The following is an 18,602-nucleotide window of genomic DNA, read 5'->3' as shown; positions in this document are numbered from 1 at the left end:
GGTACTAAACCTGTAGACAATGATGACCCAAAGATCAAGGCCAAAGGCTCCAACATCTCCTCCCTAGCTTCCCAGAAAATCCTCGAAAAAATCCCATCCGGCGGAGGGGACTTATCTACTTTCACACTTTCTAGAATTGATAACACCTCCTCCTTACTAGCCTCAATCCTTTTAAGCCTAATATCTCGTATCTCAGTCTTCTCCTCTACAATATTCTCCTTTTCCTGAGTGAAAACCGATCAGAAATATTCATTTAGCACCTCTCCAATCTCCACACGGTCCACAGACAACTTTCCACTTCTGTCTTTGACTGGCCCTATTCCTACCCTAGTCATCCTTTTATTCCTCACATATCTATCAAAAGCTTTAGGGTTCTCCTTTATTCTATTTGCTAAAAACTGCTCATGTCCTCTCTTTGCTCTTCTTAACTCTCTCTTTATATCTTTCCTAGCTTCTCTGTAACTCTCCATCGCCGCATCTGAACCATCTCACCTCAACGTCACATAAGCCTCCCTCTTCCGCTTAACAAGAGATAAAATTTCTTTAGTAAACCATGGTTGACTAGATCATCACAGGTTTTGTAGAATTTATGGTCTGAATTCACTATAACAAGATTACTATGCATCACGTGTCAGTTGGCCATTTAAGTGTTTTGGTTAACCCCAACCCAAAGTCAACCAGAAGCTCCAATATCGATGGACCAGGCCACTTAAGCCATCTCCATATCCCTCTCCTTCTAAGGCTTGGAGCCAAATTTAGCCTTAATGCGTGACACACCTTGGAATGTTTTATTAAAGACAGTGTATGGATGCAAATTGTTGCAGTGTGGAGCAGGGATGTCTTGCCCCAATTGAATAGGGCTTTGGTGAGGCAACACAGGATTATTGTGTACAGTTTGGTCTCCTTGTCTGAGAAAGGATGTTCTGCCTATGGAGTGAGGGCATCAAAGGCTGACCAGACTGATTCCTGAGCAGGACTGACGTATGAAGACAAACTGTATTGGTGAGGACTATATTCACAGGTGTTCAGGAAAATGAGGGGGGAATCTCATAGAAACCAATGAAATTCTAACATGGCTAGACAGGACAAAGGCAGGAAGGATGTTCCCAATGACAGGGGAGTCCAGAACGAGGAGGGGGGGGGGTCACAGTCTAAGGATAAGGGGTAAGCCATTTAGGACTGAGAAGAGGAGAAATTTCTTCACCCAGAGAATGGTGAGCTTACGGAAATTCTCTGCCACAGAAAGCGTTTGAGGCCAAAGAGTCATCCAACTCAGTCCCCTGTTCCCGCTTTCTCCCTGTATCTTTCGATCCCTTTAGCCCAAAGATCTTTCACTACCTCCTTCTTGAAAAATGCAATCTTTTGGGCTCAATTCCTTTCTATGCGAGGGAATTCCACAGCTCCTCACTTTGGGTGAAGAAATTACTCCTCACCTTATGAGTAGCTGAAATGGAGATAATTATAATTTTCTTTATTCTCCTGTGGAATGTTGGTATCACTGGCAAGGCTGGCATTTGTTGCCTCTGTCTAATTGCCCTTGAACTGAGTTGCTTGAAAGGGCCAACCTGAGGGCTGTTAATAATCAAGCAGATTGTTGTGGGTCTGGAGTCACAATGCAGGCCATGTTAGGTAGGGGTGGCAGATTTCCTTCCCTAAAAGATGGGCTTTTATAACAATCGATGACAGTTTCCTGGTCGCTGTTACTGAGATGAGCTTTCAATTCTATTTGTTCTATTTATTCATTCATTCCAACAGCTTCCATGGTGAGATTTGAAACCATGCTACAGAATTATAGAGGGCTAAAGCACAGGAAAAGGTGCTTCGTCCCATTGAATCAGTGCCAGTCAAAAACAACCATTCAACTATTCTAATCCTATTTTTCAGCACTTGGCCCACAGCCTTGGATACCTTGGCATCACAAGTGCACATCTAAATACTCCTTCAATGTTCTGAGGGTTTCTGACTCTCCCATTCTTTTGGCTATCAGTTCTAGATTCCCACCATCCTTTGGGTGAACATATTGACGTCCCCTTATCATTGATCCTTCCACCAAGGGGAAACATTCCTTCCCATCTACCCAATCTAAACACCTCATAATCTTATACATTTCATTCATGTCCCCTCTCAGCCTGCTCTGCTCTAAGGAAAACAATCCCAGTCTACTTAATCTCTCTTTTTAAAAATTTAGTCATTTGTGGGATGTGGGTGTCACTGGCTGGTCCACCATTTATTGCCAGTCCCTACTTGCCCTTGAGAAGATGGTGGTGAGCTGCCATCTTGAATCGCTGCAGTCCACCTGCAGTGGGTTGACCCACAATGCCCTTAGGGAGAGAATGCCAGGATTTTGACCCAGCGACAGTAAAGGAACACTGATACATTTCCAAGCCAGAAGTGATGTGTGGCTTGGAGGGGAACTTGAATGTGGTAATGCTCCCATGTATCTGCTGCCCTTGTCCATCTAGATGGAAATGGTCATGAATTGGGAAGGCACTGCCTGAGGGTCTTTGTTGAATTTCTGCAGTGCATCTTGTAGATGGTACACACTGCTGCTACTGAGCATCGGTGGTGAAGGAACTGGACGTTTTCAGAACTGAATCAGTGTTCAGTAATGTGTAGGTTAGATGCATTAGTCAGGGGTCAATATAGGCATAATAGGGTAGGGGAATGGATCTGAGTGGGTTACTCTTTGGAGGGTCGGTGTGGACTTGTTGGGCTGAAAGGCCTGGTTCCACATTGTTCAGATTCCATTCTATTCTATTCCCCTAGAGGGTGCAAAAGAGGTAAAAGCAGAAACTCTCTTGGCACATGCAAGTATTGCAAATATACTTGAGCTGCTGACACATCCACAGGCCCAGGGGTTGGAAGATAGGATCAGACTGAATAGCTCTTCAATGGCTAACACAGACGCAGTCGGCCAAATGACCCTGTTTTATGTCACATGTTTTCTAGTTAATCTTTTCTCCATTTGGTGACAGCAAAGCAATCAAATAATTTATGTAACTGGCAGTGTCACTTAAAGGCTAATGAATACTCACGTGAAGTTGATTTTACATTTCCTAACGAGAGGGTAAATGCCCATGTCAAAGATTGGAATAAAAATAACAATCAAAAGGGCGTTAATAGTCTGTGGAGAGAGAGAAAAAACAAACCAAATGAAGCCACAGGTAAAACCAATTAACCGGATTAAATGGCATAGAGACTTGTATTTAAATGACAAATCTTATCAGCACTCTCAGAAATCCTTCACGATAACATGTACTCTAACAGGAAAGCCAAAACCTAAGCCTCATTCACCCTTTGTGGGTATGTTTCTGTAGTCAATTAAGGGATAGAAACAGTGTCAGGAGGAAGCAAAGGGATTTGGAGACAAAGGAAGTGATAGGTGAGCAATTACCAATAGTAGAAGGTTGTATTGGCTGGGGGTGATGTTGGAGAAATGTCACTGCATGAGAAATCCAAGGACCCAGGCTAATGCTATAGACACATGGGTTTAATTCCCAACACAATTCCCAAACTCAATGATTAAAACTGGGATGACTGAGCTAGTGTCACTGAGGCCCTGAGGTAAGACCAGTAAAATTTGCAAATGACACATGCATACTGGTGTGACTTGTTTTGTATTCAGGGGGGTCACTGTTTTATTAATGTCTGACTTATGAACCCTGGTACTCACAAATGTGATCCAACGTTGGTGTGTAATTTTAAAGATGCAACGTACAAACATTACCTGTACTTACGAACGGCCCCTCTATGTTGTCCTGCTTTGTGTTCCGGTATCCAAATGAATCAACAGAACCCATTCACAACCCAGCACTGCAAGTACCTCAAAATGGAGCTTCAGAACCTCATTTCTAAGTTTTTTTTCCCCTCTTGACAACTGTTGTAAAGACCCATCTGGTTTACTAATTTGTTTTAGGGAAGGAAATCTGCCCTCCTTACCTGGTCTGGTCTACGTGTGACTCCAGACCCACAGCAATGTGACTGGCTCTTCACTGCCCTCTGCAATGGCCTAGCAAGTCACTCAATTCAAATGTTACCCTTGCCAGCAGCGCCCACAACCCATGAACGAATAAAAAAGTCTGGAAGGTGGGGCACAGTTAGCCTGTGCCCACTGATCTGATTGGATGTTAAGTGATGTGTTGGATTGCTCAGTTTGATGTAACCCACTTCCAGTCCAGGGCCAGTCGTGGAATACTTACACCTGGGTTGTAACATAACTCAGGCCAGGCAGCATCCGAGGAGCAGGGAAATCGACGTTTCGGGCAAAATCCCTTCATCAATTTTCCTGCTCCTCGGATGCTGCCTGACCTGCTGTGCTTTTCCAGCACCACACTAATCTAAACTCGGGTTTTCAGCATCTGCAGTCCTCACTTTTGCCTGTAACATAACTCACTACTGTTTGACAGAGGGAAACCTGTTACCTGTTCACCCTCCTTGGCACTGCTTAGCATAGTCTCTAGGGCAAGGGAGATTGTGGACAGACTGGGTGCGTTGTCAAGCAAGGCACAGAAGGCAAAGGAGAAGATAAGATCTAATACATTCAATGTGATGAAGCAAATTGACAGAAAGGAGTGGGAAGCACAGAGCTCAAATTTCGATAAATGGCAAAAGAAGCAGAGGGTAGAGAAAGTATATTCTCTGGTGCAAGTTAAGGATATCTGTTGCTTAAGAGGATAGAGGAAGCAGTTTTGATAAGATTTGTAGCTCAGGTTGAGGTTCTGGATGTAGGTTTGCTCGCTGAGCTGGAAGGTTTATTTTCAAAAGTTTCGTCATCATACTTGGTAACATCTTCAGCGAGCCTCCAGAGGAAGCAGATTCAACAGTAGCTTTCAAAACATTAATTAGTTCTTGAGAGGTGTGCCATGTGGGCTCGGCAACATCTATTGCCCATCCCCAGTTGCCCAGAGGACAGTTAAGAGTTTACCAAATTACTATGCCTATGGACTCACATGTAGGCCTGACCAGGTAAAGATGGCAGATTTCCTTCCCTAAAAGGATTCATGGGCCAGATGGGTTTTCACAACAATCATCAGTGGTGCTCACTGTGCGGTGAAATATTTATTGGATTCAAATTTTACCATCTGCTGTGCTGGAATATGAATTCATATCCCTAGGCTAATGTCTTAGATTATCAAGCCAATGACCTTATCACTGGATGGAGGCTTCCTCGCTGAGCTGGAAGGTTCATTTTCAGACATTTTGTCACCCTACTAGGTAACATCTTCAGTGGGCCTCAGGCGAAGCACTGCGGATAAGTCCTGCTTTCTATTTATATGTTTGGATTTCTTTGGCTTGGTGATGTCATTTCCTGTGATGATGTCATTTCCTGTGATGAAGTTGCTTCCTATTCTTCTTCCTGGGGTGTGACTCAATGTGTTTGTTGATAGAGTTTCGATTGGAATGCCATGCTTCTAAGAATTCTCGTGTATGTCTTTGTTTGGCTTGTCCTAGGATGGATGTGTTGTCCCAGTCGAAGTCATGTCCTTCCTCATCCGTATGTAAGGATACTAGTGAGAGAGGGTCATGTTGTTTTGTGGCTAGTTGGTGTTCATGTATCCTGGTGGCTAGTTTTCTGCCTGTTTGTCCAATGTAGTGTTTGTTACAGTCCTTGCACGGTATTTTGCAGCTCAGCGAACAAACCTACATCCAGAACCTTAACCTGAGCTACAAATCTTTTCAAAACTCACCAAGACCTTATCAGTACATCACCACCTCCTCTCCTTAAATCATTGAATCATAGAATCCCAACAGTGTTTAAGCAGGCCATTCAGCCTATCAAGTCCACAGCAACCCTCTGAAGAGTAACCTATCCCGACCAATTCCCCTATTCTATCCCTCTAACCCTGCATATACCATGGCTAACCTAGCTAGCCTGAACATTTCTGGACACTACAGGGCAATTTAATATGGCCAATCCACTGAACTTGCACATCTTTGGACCATGGGGGGGGGAAGAAACCAGAGCACCTGGAGGAAACCCACACAGACATGGAGTTGAACAAATTGGAGTGTTAAGGAGAAAGAGTAGGGTAAGAGTGGGATTAATTGGACAGCTCTTTCAAAGAACCATCATTGGCTTAACAGGCTAAATGGTCTTCTTCTGTACTATGAGGTTCTATGATCATTCATCTTTGACTGTAAGGGATGGATCAAGGCAGATCCTGAGCAATGCACAGCAGATTAGGTGCTGATTTTCAAGTTATTAGAGGGAATGATCAAAATACACATGGACAGTGGGTAGATCCACTCCGGAAGTCCTCAAATCTCCCAGAATAATTCATCCTTGGAGGTAACTGAGAAAAGTCATCCCAGTAAACAGAGTGAAAGGAAACAGTGATAAGTTGCTCCTCAGCTCGTGATCCTCCCAGCTGAAAACCCAGGAGAGAAACAGTCTGTGACATGAAGAGCAATGTACGGCAAAGGAAGGCAATGCTGCCATTGATGGAATTGCCAGCAGAAATATTGACTGGAGCGAGGAGCTGAGAGCTAGGGGCCAGGTTCCAAGAGCAAAAGGCAAGGAGGTAGAGACTGAGAGACCAAGAGTTGGGATTGGAGCCATGATCGGAGGTTGAGCTCCAGGGGATAGGGTTTGTGGTCTGAGAGCTGTTGCCTGGGAGCCAAAGGCTGAGAGTTAAGGTCTGGGTATCCACAGCTGGGGGGCAGGACTGAGATCCAAGAAAGCTTTCAACCAATTCCTTGAAAATCGATGTAAAATCTCTAAGCTAAGGTTGCATAAGTTCATAATCTTTTATAATTTAAAAAACGTAATGCATCCTACTCTAATGAACACTAGATTTCCATGTGAAACTGAGACAGGAGAAACAGTAAAATAGGGTTATAACAACCTGGCTAAAATGCTTGCTCATATTGCATGGAAACATATTGAATGTGACCTCACTGGTTTGTGGGTGGTTTGTTTAAGGAAATGGCCTTTTCAGTGTGGAAGCATGCCATCAGCTATTTTGTAAAAAATAAATTGTTGCTAACTTATGCCTATTGCCTTTTGCCAATTTAAATATTGTGGTTCTAGAAAATGAATGCTTTCTTTGTGTGTTGTGGCTTTAAGTTTAGTGGAGAATTAACAAGGATATTGATGAATTATTCTGTTTCTGCGAGAGCCCAGATATTCCACTGGTGAGAACAAATACAGATGTTATTGTGAAAAAGTGGCTTGTGAAAGTCAAAAAATAGCCCTCGGGGAAAATCTCAAGGAGAATCTATTAGAAAAGGAAAAAAAAAATGATTTTGACACCTGTATTAAGGGGAGCATTAAAGGTGGATAAAGAGAAACTGTTTCCGCTGGTTGGGTCATCTAGCATTAAGGTGCAAAGTTTAAAAATTGGAGTTGTGCCTTTCAAAGCGAAATTAAGAAACACTTCCACACACAATGGGTGACGAAAGCTTGTAACTCCATTCTGTAAATAACTTCAAATAATGTTGTTAATGTTGATCCTGTCAATGGTGTTCTTGCCTTGCACACATTTTGTACAGTCTCCCCTGTATGCCTCACTCTGTCCAAGTTTCCTTCACCCTATGATCTGTATGTCCTTGCTTACTATGATCTATCTGTACTGCTCGGAAACAAAGCTTTTCACTGTATTTAGGTAGATGTGACAGTGAATCAAACCAAATCAAATGACAATGGACCCTGAATCAATTGATAATAGTACATCTGAGATTGATAAGATTGTTATTAACTCAAGTCAACTGCCATAAATGCTGTTGGATACGAATCTTATCAGATCGAGTGGATCGGTTGGAGAGACAGATAGAAGCGATGAGGAATTTGCAACAGCAACAGTATGTGATGGATGGCAGTTATAGGATGGGGGGAAAGTCTCAGATACAGTCACATAGATGGGTTAACTCCAGGATGGGTGAGAGAGGTAGGCACCAAGGGCAGGAGTCTTTTGTGGAGAAACCCATTTCAAACAGGTATGCTGTTTTGGAAAATGTAGAAGGTGATGGATTCTCAGGGGAATGTAGCACGAACAGTCAAGTTTCTGGTATTGGGACTGGCTCTAATGCAACGAGGGGTACGTCGGCTTCCAAGAGATCAATTGTGGTAGGGGATTCTGTAGTCCGAGGTACAGACAGATGTTTCTGTGGCCAGCAGAGAAAAAGCAGAATGGTGTGTTGTTTCCCTGGTGCCAGGATCAAGGATGTCTCAGAGACGGTGCAGAATGTTCTCACGGGGGAGAAGGGCCAGCAAGAGGTCATTGTCCACATTGGAACCAACGACATAGGAAGGGAAAAGGTTGAGATTCTGAAGGGAGATTACAGAGAGTTAAGCAGAAATTTAAAAAGGAGGTCCTCAAGGGTAGTAATATCTGGATTACTCCCAGTGCTACAAGCTAGTGAGGGCAAGAATAGGAGGATAGAGCAGATGAATGCATGGCTGAGGAGCTGGTGTATGGGAGGATTCACATTTTTGGATCATTGGAATCTCTTTTGGGGTAGAAGTGACCTGTACAAGAAGGATGGATTGCACCTAAATTGGAAGGAGACTAATATATTGGCAGGGAAGTTTGCTAGAGCTGCTCGGGAGGATTTAAACTAGTAAGGTGGGGGGCGGGGGGGCCGAGGGAGGTAATGAGGAAAGAGATCAATCTGAGACTGGTACAGTTGAGAACAGAAGTGAATCAAACAGTCAGGGTAGGCAGGGACAAGGTAGGACTAATAAATTAAACTGCGTTTATTTCAGTGCAAGGGGCCTAACAGGGAAGGCAGATGAACTCAGGGCATGGTTAGGAACATGGGACTGGGATATCATAGCAATTACAGAAACATGGCTCAGGGATGGGCAGGACTGGCAGCTTAATGTTCCAGGATACAAATGCTACAGGAAGGACAGAAAGGGAGGCAAGAGAGGAGGGGGAGCGGCATTTTTGATAAGGGATAGCATTACAGTTGTGCTGAGAGAGGATATTCCCAGAAATACATCCAGGGAAGTTATTTGGGTGGAACTGAGAAATAAGAAAGGAATGATCACCTTATTGGGATTGTAATAGACCCCCCAATAGTCAGAGGGAAATTGAGAAACAAACCTGTAAGGAGATCTCAGCTATCTGTAAGAATAATAGGGTGTTTATGGTCGGGGATTTTAACTTTCCAAACATCGACTGGGACTGTCAGTGTTAAAGGTTTAGATGGAGAGGAATTTATTAAGTGTGTTCAAAACAATTTTCTGATTCAGTATGTGAATGTACTTACTAGAGAAGGTGCAAAACTTGACCTACTCTTGGGAAATAAGGCAGGGCAGGTGACTGAGGTGTCAGTGGGGGAGCACTTTGGGGACAGCGACCATAATTCTATTCGTTTTAAAATCGTGATGGAAAAGGATAGACTAGATCTAAAAGTTGAAGTTCTAAATTGGAGAAAGGCCAATTTAGATGGAATTAGGCAAGAACTTTCAAAAGCTGATTGGAGGCAGATGTTCGCAGGTAAAGGGAATGGCTGGAAAATGGGAAGCCTTCAGAAATGAGATAACAAGAATCCAGAGAAAGTATATTCCTGTCAGGGTGAAAGGGAAGGCTGGTAGGTATAGGGAATGCTGGATGACTAAAGAAATTGAGGGTTTGGTTAAGAAAAAGAAGGAAGCATATGTCAGGTATAGACAGGATAGATCGAGTGAATCCTGAGAAGAGTATAAAGGAGTATACTTAAGAGGGAAATCAGGAGGGCAAAACGGGGACATGAGATAGCATTGGCAAATAGAATTAAGGAGAATCCAAAGGGTTTTTACAAATATATTAAGGACAAAAGGGTAACTAGGGAGAGAATAGGGCCCCTCAAAGTTCAGCAAGGCGGCCTTTGTGTGGAGCCACAGAAAATGGGGGAGATACTAAATGAATATTTTACATCAGTATTTACTGTGGAAAAGGATATGGAAGATATAGACTGTAGGGAAATAGATGATGACACCTTGCAAAATGTCCAGATTACAGAGGAGGAAGTGCTGGATGTCTTGAAACAGTTAAAGGTGGATAACTTCTCAGGACTTGATCAGGTGTACCCGAGAACTCTGTGGGAAGCTAGGGAAGTGATTGCTGGGCCTCTTGTTGAGATATTTGTACCATCGATAGTCACAAGTGAGGTACCGGAAGACTGGAGGTTGGCAAACGTGGTAAGAAGGGCGGTAAAGACAAGCCAGGGAACTATAGACCGGTGAGCCTGACCTCAGTGGTGGGCAAGTTGTTGGAGGGAATCCTGAGGGACAGGATATACATGTATTTGGAAAGGCAAGGACTGATTCAGGATAGTCAACATGGCTTTGTGCATGGGAAATCATGACTCCCAAACTTGATGGAGTTTTTTGAAGAAGTAACAAAGAAGATTGATGAGGGCAGCGCAGTAGATGTGATCTGTATGGACTTCACTAAGGCGTTCGACAAGGTTCCCCATGGGAGACTGATTAGCAAGGTTAGATCTCATGGAATACAGGGAGAACTAGCCATTTGGATACAGAACTGGCTCAAAGGTAGAAGACAGAGGGTGGTGGTGGAGGGTTGTTTTACAGACTGGAGACCTGTGACCAGTGGAGTGCCACAAGGATCGGTGCTCGGTCCTCTACTTTTCGTCATTTACATAAATGATTTGGATGTGAGCATAAGAGCTACAGTTAGTAAGTTTGCAGATGACACCAAAATTGGAGGTGTAGTGGACAGCAAAGAGGGTTACCTCAGATTACAACAGGATCTGGACCAGATGGGCCAGTGGGCTGAGAAGTGGCAGATGGAGTTTAATTCAGAAAAATGTGAGATGCTGCATTTTGGGAAAGCAAATGTTAGCAGGAGTTATACACTTAATGGTAAGGTCCTATGGACTGTTGCTGAACAAAGAGACCTTGGAGTGCAGGTTCATAGCTCCTTGAAAGTGGAGTCGCAGGTAGATAGGATAGTGAAGAAGGCGGTTGGTATGCTTTCCTTTATTGGTCAGAGTATTGAGTACAGGAGTTGGGAGGTCATGTTGCGGCTGTACATGACATTGGTTGGGCCACTGTTGGAATATTGCGTGCAATTCTGGTCTCCTTCCTATTGGAAAGATGTTGTGAAACTTGAAAGGGTTCAGAAAAGATTTACAAGGATGTTGCCAGGGTTGGAGGATTTGAGCTATAGGGAGAGTCTGAACAGGCTGGGGCTGTTTTCCCTGGAGCGTCGGAGGCTGAGGGGTGACCTTATAGAGGTTTACAAAATTGAGGGGCATAGATAGGATAAATAGACAAAGTCTTTTCCCTGGGGTTGGGGAGTCCAGAACTAGAGGGCATAGGTTTAGGGTGAGAGGGGAAAGATATAAAAGAGACCTAAGGGGCAATGTTTTCACACAGAGGGTGGTACGTGTATGGAATGAGCTGCCAGAGAATGTGTTGGAGGCTGGTGCAATTGCAACATTTAAGAGGCATTTGGATGGGTATATGAATAGGAAGGGTTTGGAGGGATATGGGCCAGGTGCTGGCAGGTGGGACTAGATTAGGTTGGGATATCTGGTTGGCATGGACGGGTTGGACCAAAGGGTCTGTTTCCATGCTGTACATCTCTATGACTCTATGACTCTATAAGTGTATTAAAGGTCATGGAGTAAAAGTAGGCATATGGAGTCAATACCAAGAGCTGGGTTTGTGCACAGCAAGGTTCCACAAAAAAAAGTACAGGAAATCAATATTTGCCCATCTTTTTTTTTTACGTTCGCGGCGATGGAATAAATATTGATACTAAAATAAATTACAATGCTATTTTTAAGCAGGAAATGTGGCTGCCAAATTTGACCATAAATGTGACATAAATGGGCAGCACGGTGGCACAGTGGTTAGCACTGCTGCCTCACAGCGCCAGAGACCCGGGTTCATTTCCCGCCTCAGGCGACTGACTGTGTGGAGTTTGCACATTCTCCCCGTGTCTGCGTGGGTTTCCTCTGGGTGCTCGGGTTTCCTCCCACAGTCCAAAGATGTGCAGGTTAGGTGAATTGGCCATGCTAAACTGCCCGTCGCGTTAGGTGAAGGGGTAAATATAGGGGAATGGATCTGGGTGGATTGCGCTTCCGCGGGTCAGCGTGGACCTCTTAGGCCGAAGGTCCTGTTTCCACACTATAAGTAATCTAACCTAATCTCTAATCTAAATGCTCGACAATCAGTTTAGTTGATATTGATTAAAGTTTAAATATTGATTGGATCACCAGTGATTTTCCTTTTCTCTGAAACAGTGCCATGGGATCTTTCACATTAATCTGACAGCGCACATCACAACACAACCTTTCTCCAAAAGACACAGTTATCCATCAACACCAGTTCCGGTTTGTTAGCTTAAGTCTCTGGATTTGGGTTTTGATTTCACAGGCTCTGGACTCAGAGACAAGAATGCAACATACAGAGCAAATATTGTCACTCACTGTCTGTGTTCAGATGTGGTGAACAGTCAGCAACAGGGGAGAGATGGAAAATGCCGAGCATCCAGAGGCTGCACCCTAATTTAATTCAGCTACATCAGGCTATGGGAAAGTCAGGAAGGTAAATGAGCAAGTTTCCGTTTTGATCTTAAATTCCATATCGAGTAATATCAATGATACCTTAGTCATAACCCTCTTTTTCAGGGCAATTCAGGTTGAGCAATATATATTGGCCTATCCGACAGCACTCACATCATGTCAAAGAATAAGGTTTTAAAAAGCAGAAACATTTCACTCATGAGTTCCATACAAAAGGTTAATGATTGAGAGGTTAGAACATATTCCACGTTACCTGCATCTGATCTGGTTGGATAACGAACCCACCCTGAAATATGAGCAAAAATATTAATGACCGTGTGGAATGAAGAAGCTTTGGTAAGATCTTTTCTAGTTACTGTGATAACTCCGAGAGAGGTACAGGTTCTCATTTAAATTACTCACAAAGTTGGAATTCATTCTGGCAGCCTGCAGAGTCCATCGTGATCCCTGAGTAAAAATTAGCACAAAGTTATTGGTTGATTTGAGATGTTAAAAACGTTCATTGTTTGCAGAATCTCAGGCCACCCCAAGTTACTGCGGAGCCAACAAACCATTTTGAAGGACAGCAATTGTTACATTGTGGGAAACCTGCAGTTTGTGCACAGCAAGCTCCCACAAACCGAGGTGCCGGACCGCATCACCTGCTGAGTTAAAACGCTGGAGAAAACTCAGCAGGTCTGGCAGTGTCTGTGGAGAGGGTAACCAAGTCACCACTCTTACTTGCTTTACTCTATGACACAAAAGACAAGATTGATCTCTGTTTAGTAAACCACTGTCCCCTGTGAACTGACCACACTTACAGAGTTTTGCGAAAGGGAAAAAAAAACAGCAAGACCTCCAAAGGCTATGCTGCTCTGCTTATAAATTGTGGCATGTGATTATTTATGACCTCCTTATGGAGAGTAGACAAGGTTTTGGTCTTAAAAAAAACGCAGCCTCATTTGAGAATCAGTGCACCTTGCCCCTGAACTGAACAGTATAGGAGTTGGGACATCATGTTGAGGCTGTACAGGACATTGGTGAGGCTTCTTCTGGAGTACTGTGTGGAATTCAGGTCGCCCTGCTATAGGAAGGATATTATTAAATTGGAGAGGGTTCAGAAAAGACTTACCAGAATGCTGCCAGGAATGGAGGGCTTGAGTTATAAAAATAGACTGAAATAGACTGGGACTTTTCCAACGGAGAGTAGGAGGTTGAATGGTGACCTTATTGAGGTTTATAAAATCATGAGGGGCACAGATAAGGTAAATTGCAAGGGTCTTTTCCCTAGGGTGGGAGAGTTCAAAACTAAGGGGCATATTGTTAAGGAGGGAGGAGAAAGGTTTAAAAAGGACATGAGGGGTAATTTCTTTGCACAGCCAGTGGTTCGTGTGTAGAATGAACTGCCAGAGAAAATGATGGATGCATTCAAAAGACATTTGGATAAATTCATGAATAGGAAAGGTTTGGAGTGATATGGACCAAGTGCAGGCAGGTGGGACTAATTTAGTTTGGGAAAATGGTTGGCATGGACCAATTGGATTGAAGTCTCGATTTCCATGTTGTATGACTCTATGAACAGTTTGCTCTGGCCATTTTAGAAGGCAGCTAAGAGTTAATTACATTGGTGTGGGTCTGGAGTCACACATAGGCCTGACCAGCTAAAGGTTGGAAGGTCAGCTTCCCTGGAAGACATTAGTAAAGCAGTCAGTTTTTATTACAATTGATCACAGTTTCAAGACTTTAAATTCCAGATTTATTAACTGAATTTAAACTCCACAAACAGCTGTGGCAGGATTTGAACCTGTGCACCCACAGCAATAAACCAGGTGTTTGGATTACTAAATCAGGGATATTGCCAACATACCACTGCCTCCCAGGGTAGGCCATCATGGTCTTCCATGTACCTTCGAGGAGAAAGTGAGGACTGCAGATGCTGGAGATCAGAGCTGAAAATGTGTTGCTGGAAAAGCGCAGCAGGTCAGGCAGCATCCAAGGAGCAGGAGAATCGACGTTTCGGGCATCAGCCTGCTGCGCTTTTCCAGCAACACATTTTCAGCTACCATGTACCTTGCCCACATGCTGTGACCCCACTTACTGCAGTTAATGGCTGCAGGGTGAAGTCCTTAAGTGGTCATTCTTGAATCTTTCTTTCCCAGATCTAATCTTTGATGGGGGTTGGGGGGAGGGGAGGTTGAATTGGGCTGACAATGGGCCTTTCAACCCCAGAAATGATGCACTTGTGAATGGAAATAAAGGGCACTGTTCAAATATAAGAAAGTCTTATATTTAAGACAGAGATGAGGAAGAATTCTTTCTTCTCTTAAAGGGTCATGGTGTTTTGAACTCTCTTCTCCAGCGAACAGTAGAAGGCCATTGAATATTTTTAAGGCGGAGGTAGATTGATTCTTGACTAATACAGGAGTCAGTTTGTTATAGGGAGTGGATAGGAATGTGGAGTTGAGGCCAGAATCAGATAGACCTTGATCTTATAGACTGGAGCAGCAGGCTAGAAGGGCAGAACGGCCTGCTCTTGCTCCACATTCATATGTTTGCAGTTTTCAGAATCCCCTACTCCTCAAACCACTCTCAGGTGTAGTGGGGGCAGGGGGAAGGGAATTAGATCGGAACACAGCCATTTTTGGAATACCGCATGTAATTCTGGTCTCCCTTGCTAGAGGAAAGATGTTGTGAAACTTGAAAGGGTGCAGAAAAGAGCTACAAGGATGTTGCCAGGATTGAAGGGTTTGAGCTATAGGGACAGGCTAGATAGGCTGGGGCTGTTTTCCCTGGAGCGTCAGAGGCTGAGGGGTGACCTTATAGAGGTTTACAAAATCATGAGGGATGTGGACAGAGTGAGTAGCCGAGGTCTTTTTCTAAGGTTAGGGGGGTCCAAAACTAGAGGGCATAGGTTTAAGGTGAGCAGGGAAATATTTTAAATGGGCAACGTTTTCACACAGAGAGTGGTGCATGTATGGAATGAGCTGCCGGAGGAAGTGGTGGAGGCTGGTACAATTACAACATTTAGAACATAGAACATAGAACAGTACAGCACAGAACAGGCCCTTCAGTCCACGATGTTGTGCCGACCATTGACCCTCATGTATGCACCTTCAAATATCTGTGACCATATGCATGTCCAGTAGTCTCTTAAATGTCCCCAATGACCTTGCTTCCACAACTGCTGCTGGCAACGCATTTAAAAGGCATCTGGATGGATTTATGAATAGGAAGGTTTTAGAGGGATCTGGGCCAAATGTTGGCAAATAGGACTAGATTAATTTCGGATATTTGCTTGACATGGACGAGTTGGACCGAAGGGTCTGTTTCTGTGCTGTACGACTCTTAGTAAACAAAGAAAATACTGTATAAAGGTTCAGCAGAGCACTAAAGCAAGTAAAGGGTATGATATTGATTTAAAAGGGCCATTACATGTTTAAAAACGCCACAAAGTCCTGGACTAATAACTTGAACATGATTCAAATGGAAACTTATGACCCTTGGACTCCTTTCAATTTAATTTAGTCAAGTGCTTAAGGTCTGGCTAATGCCCCGTAATCTTAAATTCTGAATCTACAACTTGGTTGCAAGCTTCATTTGTCACAAAACTAAGCCCAGTGTTAAAGTAGCACTGAGGTCCTGCAAGTCATTTCAGTCAGGAAGTAATATCACCTTATCCCAATGCAAGTTAAATCCGGACAATGTGGGAGAGGGCGATGCTGGGGGGTTTGCTTACTTTACAGTCGCTCTCAAGGGTTACTAGACAGGAAAATCAGAAAAGCTGTAAACTCACTCTTGCCTGCTTTACTCTATCTCACAAAAGTCAGGACTGACCTCTGTTAGGAAGCCACTGTTCCCTGCAAAAAGGCCAAACTTAAAGTGTTTTGCAAAAGAAGAAAAAGCGAGGGGAGGAAAGGCTTTCTCACACATCAGTTTGTAGTTAGGGTATGGAATGCTTTGCCCGGAAATGTGGTGCAGGCTGGTTCAGTTGAGTCATTTGAGAGGTCATCATTTAATAAGGAACAATGTGCAGGATTAGCGGGCAAGTAGATGGTGATTGGCACTAAATCAGAATGTACAGAAATCAGGGGCAGACACAATGGGTTCTGCACCATAACATTCTGTGAAATTTTACTGAGTGTACGGCCAGTTTTTCCTCAAAGTGTAGCACTTGCATATTTCTTGCAGTAGCACACAAGTGGTCCTTCAAGTGGAACACGGCCAGCACAGTATATTCCAGGTTGTTGTGCAGCCACGAACTTTACTAATTAGCAAACACGTTGGTCATCATTCCCAAACCTCATTAGAACAGACTCCAAACAACACAAATGATTTAAAATTGACAGCACAGAAGCCAGTGTAGCAGCATGGTGGCTCAGTAGTTAACACTGCTGCCTCACAGCACCAGGGACCCAGGTTTGATTCCAGCCTTGGGTAATCTCCTTCCTAACAGAAGGATGTTGTGAAACTTGAAAGGGCTCAGAAAAGATTTACAAGGATGTTGCCAGGGTTGGAGTGTTTGATCTACAGGAATAGGCTGGAGCATCAAAGGCTGAGGGGTGACCTTATAGAGGTTTATAAAATCATGAAGGGCATGGATAGGGTAAATAGACAAGGTCTTTTCCCTGGGATGGGCGAGTCCAGAACTAGAGGGCATACATTCAGGGTGAGAGGAGGAAAATTTAAAGGTGACCTAAGGGGCAACCTTTTCACACAGAGAGTGGTACATGTATGGAATGAGCTGTCAGAGGAAGTGTTGGAGGCTGGTACAATTACAACATTTAAAAGGCATCTGGATGGGTATATGAATAGGAATGGTTTAGAGGGATATGGGCTAAGTACTGGCAAATGGGACAAGATTAGGTTAGGATATCTGGTCGGCATGGACAAGTTGGTCTGAAGAGTCTATTTCCGTGCTGTACATCGCTATGACCCTATGATTGTTGGAATTTACACATTCTCCTTGTGACTGTGTGGGTTTCCTCTGGGTGCTCTGGTTTCCTCCCACAGTGCAAAGCTGTGCAGGTTAGGTGAATTGGCCAGGCTAGTATCCAGGGTGTGCAGGCTAGATGGATTAACCATGGGAAATGTGGGGTGATAGGGTAGGGAGGTGGATCTGGGTGGGGTGCTCTTTGGTGTGGCCCTGATGGCAAATGGTCCCCTTCGACACTGCAGGGATTCCATGATTTATGTTCCAAGTGTTCTCCTATTTTATCATCCCATTCTATTGGAGTGCCCACCTCTTCTTTTCTAACTCCTGTAACTTCTTCTGAAATATTACATCCAAACCCAGGGTGAGGTTTCCCAATTTGTTACCGTTCCAAATGGGATTCCCCAAACCATTAGCTTTCACGTGCGAGGTGATGAACTGGCTTCCCCCTTCTTTTTTAATCTGACCTCCTGCCAACTGGTCATAAGGAGACTAATTTCTTTTTAAACACGCATCACTTCCTTTGGGGATACCATTCTCCCAGATCCAAATGTTTCTATTTTTCCTATTTTTTAAGGAGAAGCCGATTTAATCAGGCTTACCTGAATGAGCAAAAGGACTGTGTTCATTGATTATTAAACATGAGAAGAAATACTAACACAACACATGCAAACACAGAATAGAAAAGTAACTATGGTGAGTCTAAAAAGCGTAGATAGTTGAACATTGCAATGGAAGTTACCAATAGTGTTGGCGTTGATAGTTATACAATCAGCCTCACAGTCTTGTTTGAAGAAAGTTTTGTATTTCTGATTCTTTTTAGCACTCAGAGCAAGACAGAGTTTTGTTATTCTGTTTCCTTTCTTCTGGTTTGTAGCACTTGAAGTGATGGAATGTCCATACCTGTAGCCCAGGGGTGACTAGGGAATATTTCTTCAACTGTGACTTTCACAGCATGCTAACACTCCCTAAGCTGGTATATACAAGAGAATTCAGTCTCACGAATCTCTTCCAGTAGAGATTTTATCTTTTCTTAAGCCCTGTCATTGTGCATTCTTCAAAGGGAAAAGTACAAAATGTGTTTGCAGTTTGTGACAAAATCCACAGGGAGTAATTTGCTGTTGAGAAGGCAGTTGTCAGGATGGGTGTTGTGGCCTCATCTTTTTCAGTTATGAGACCATAGGCCTCTTCTGGAGTACTGTGTACAGTTCTG

The 18,602-nt window shown here is 43.6% G+C and overlaps 1 protein-coding gene across 1 annotated transcript in view; it reads right to left on the bottom strand.

Annotated features, from left to right (window-relative positions):
• Positions 1 to 18,602, bottom strand: part of slc15a2 (solute carrier family 15 member 2) — a 143,930-nt gene that overhangs the window by 83,660 nt on the left and 41,668 nt on the right. The window contains exons 12-14 of the mRNA XM_072579911.1: positions 12,883 to 12,927; positions 12,734 to 12,766; positions 3,036 to 3,124 (exon numbers count right to left, since the gene is read on the bottom strand). Of these exons, the coding sequence (XP_072436012.1) occupies positions 3,036 to 3,124; positions 12,734 to 12,766; positions 12,883 to 12,927 (167 nt within the window). The remainder of the gene's footprint in view (positions 1 to 3,035; positions 3,125 to 12,733; positions 12,767 to 12,882; positions 12,928 to 18,602) is intronic.

This window comes from Chiloscyllium punctatum, chromosome 10, assembly GCF_047496795.1.
Source record: "Chiloscyllium punctatum isolate Juve2018m chromosome 10, sChiPun1.3, whole genome shotgun sequence".
NCBI classification, from domain to species: domain Eukaryota; kingdom Metazoa; phylum Chordata; class Chondrichthyes; order Orectolobiformes; family Hemiscylliidae; genus Chiloscyllium; species Chiloscyllium punctatum.
The sequence above is the reverse complement of the archived record's forward strand: the minus strand, read 5'-3'. Positions and strand labels throughout refer to the sequence as shown.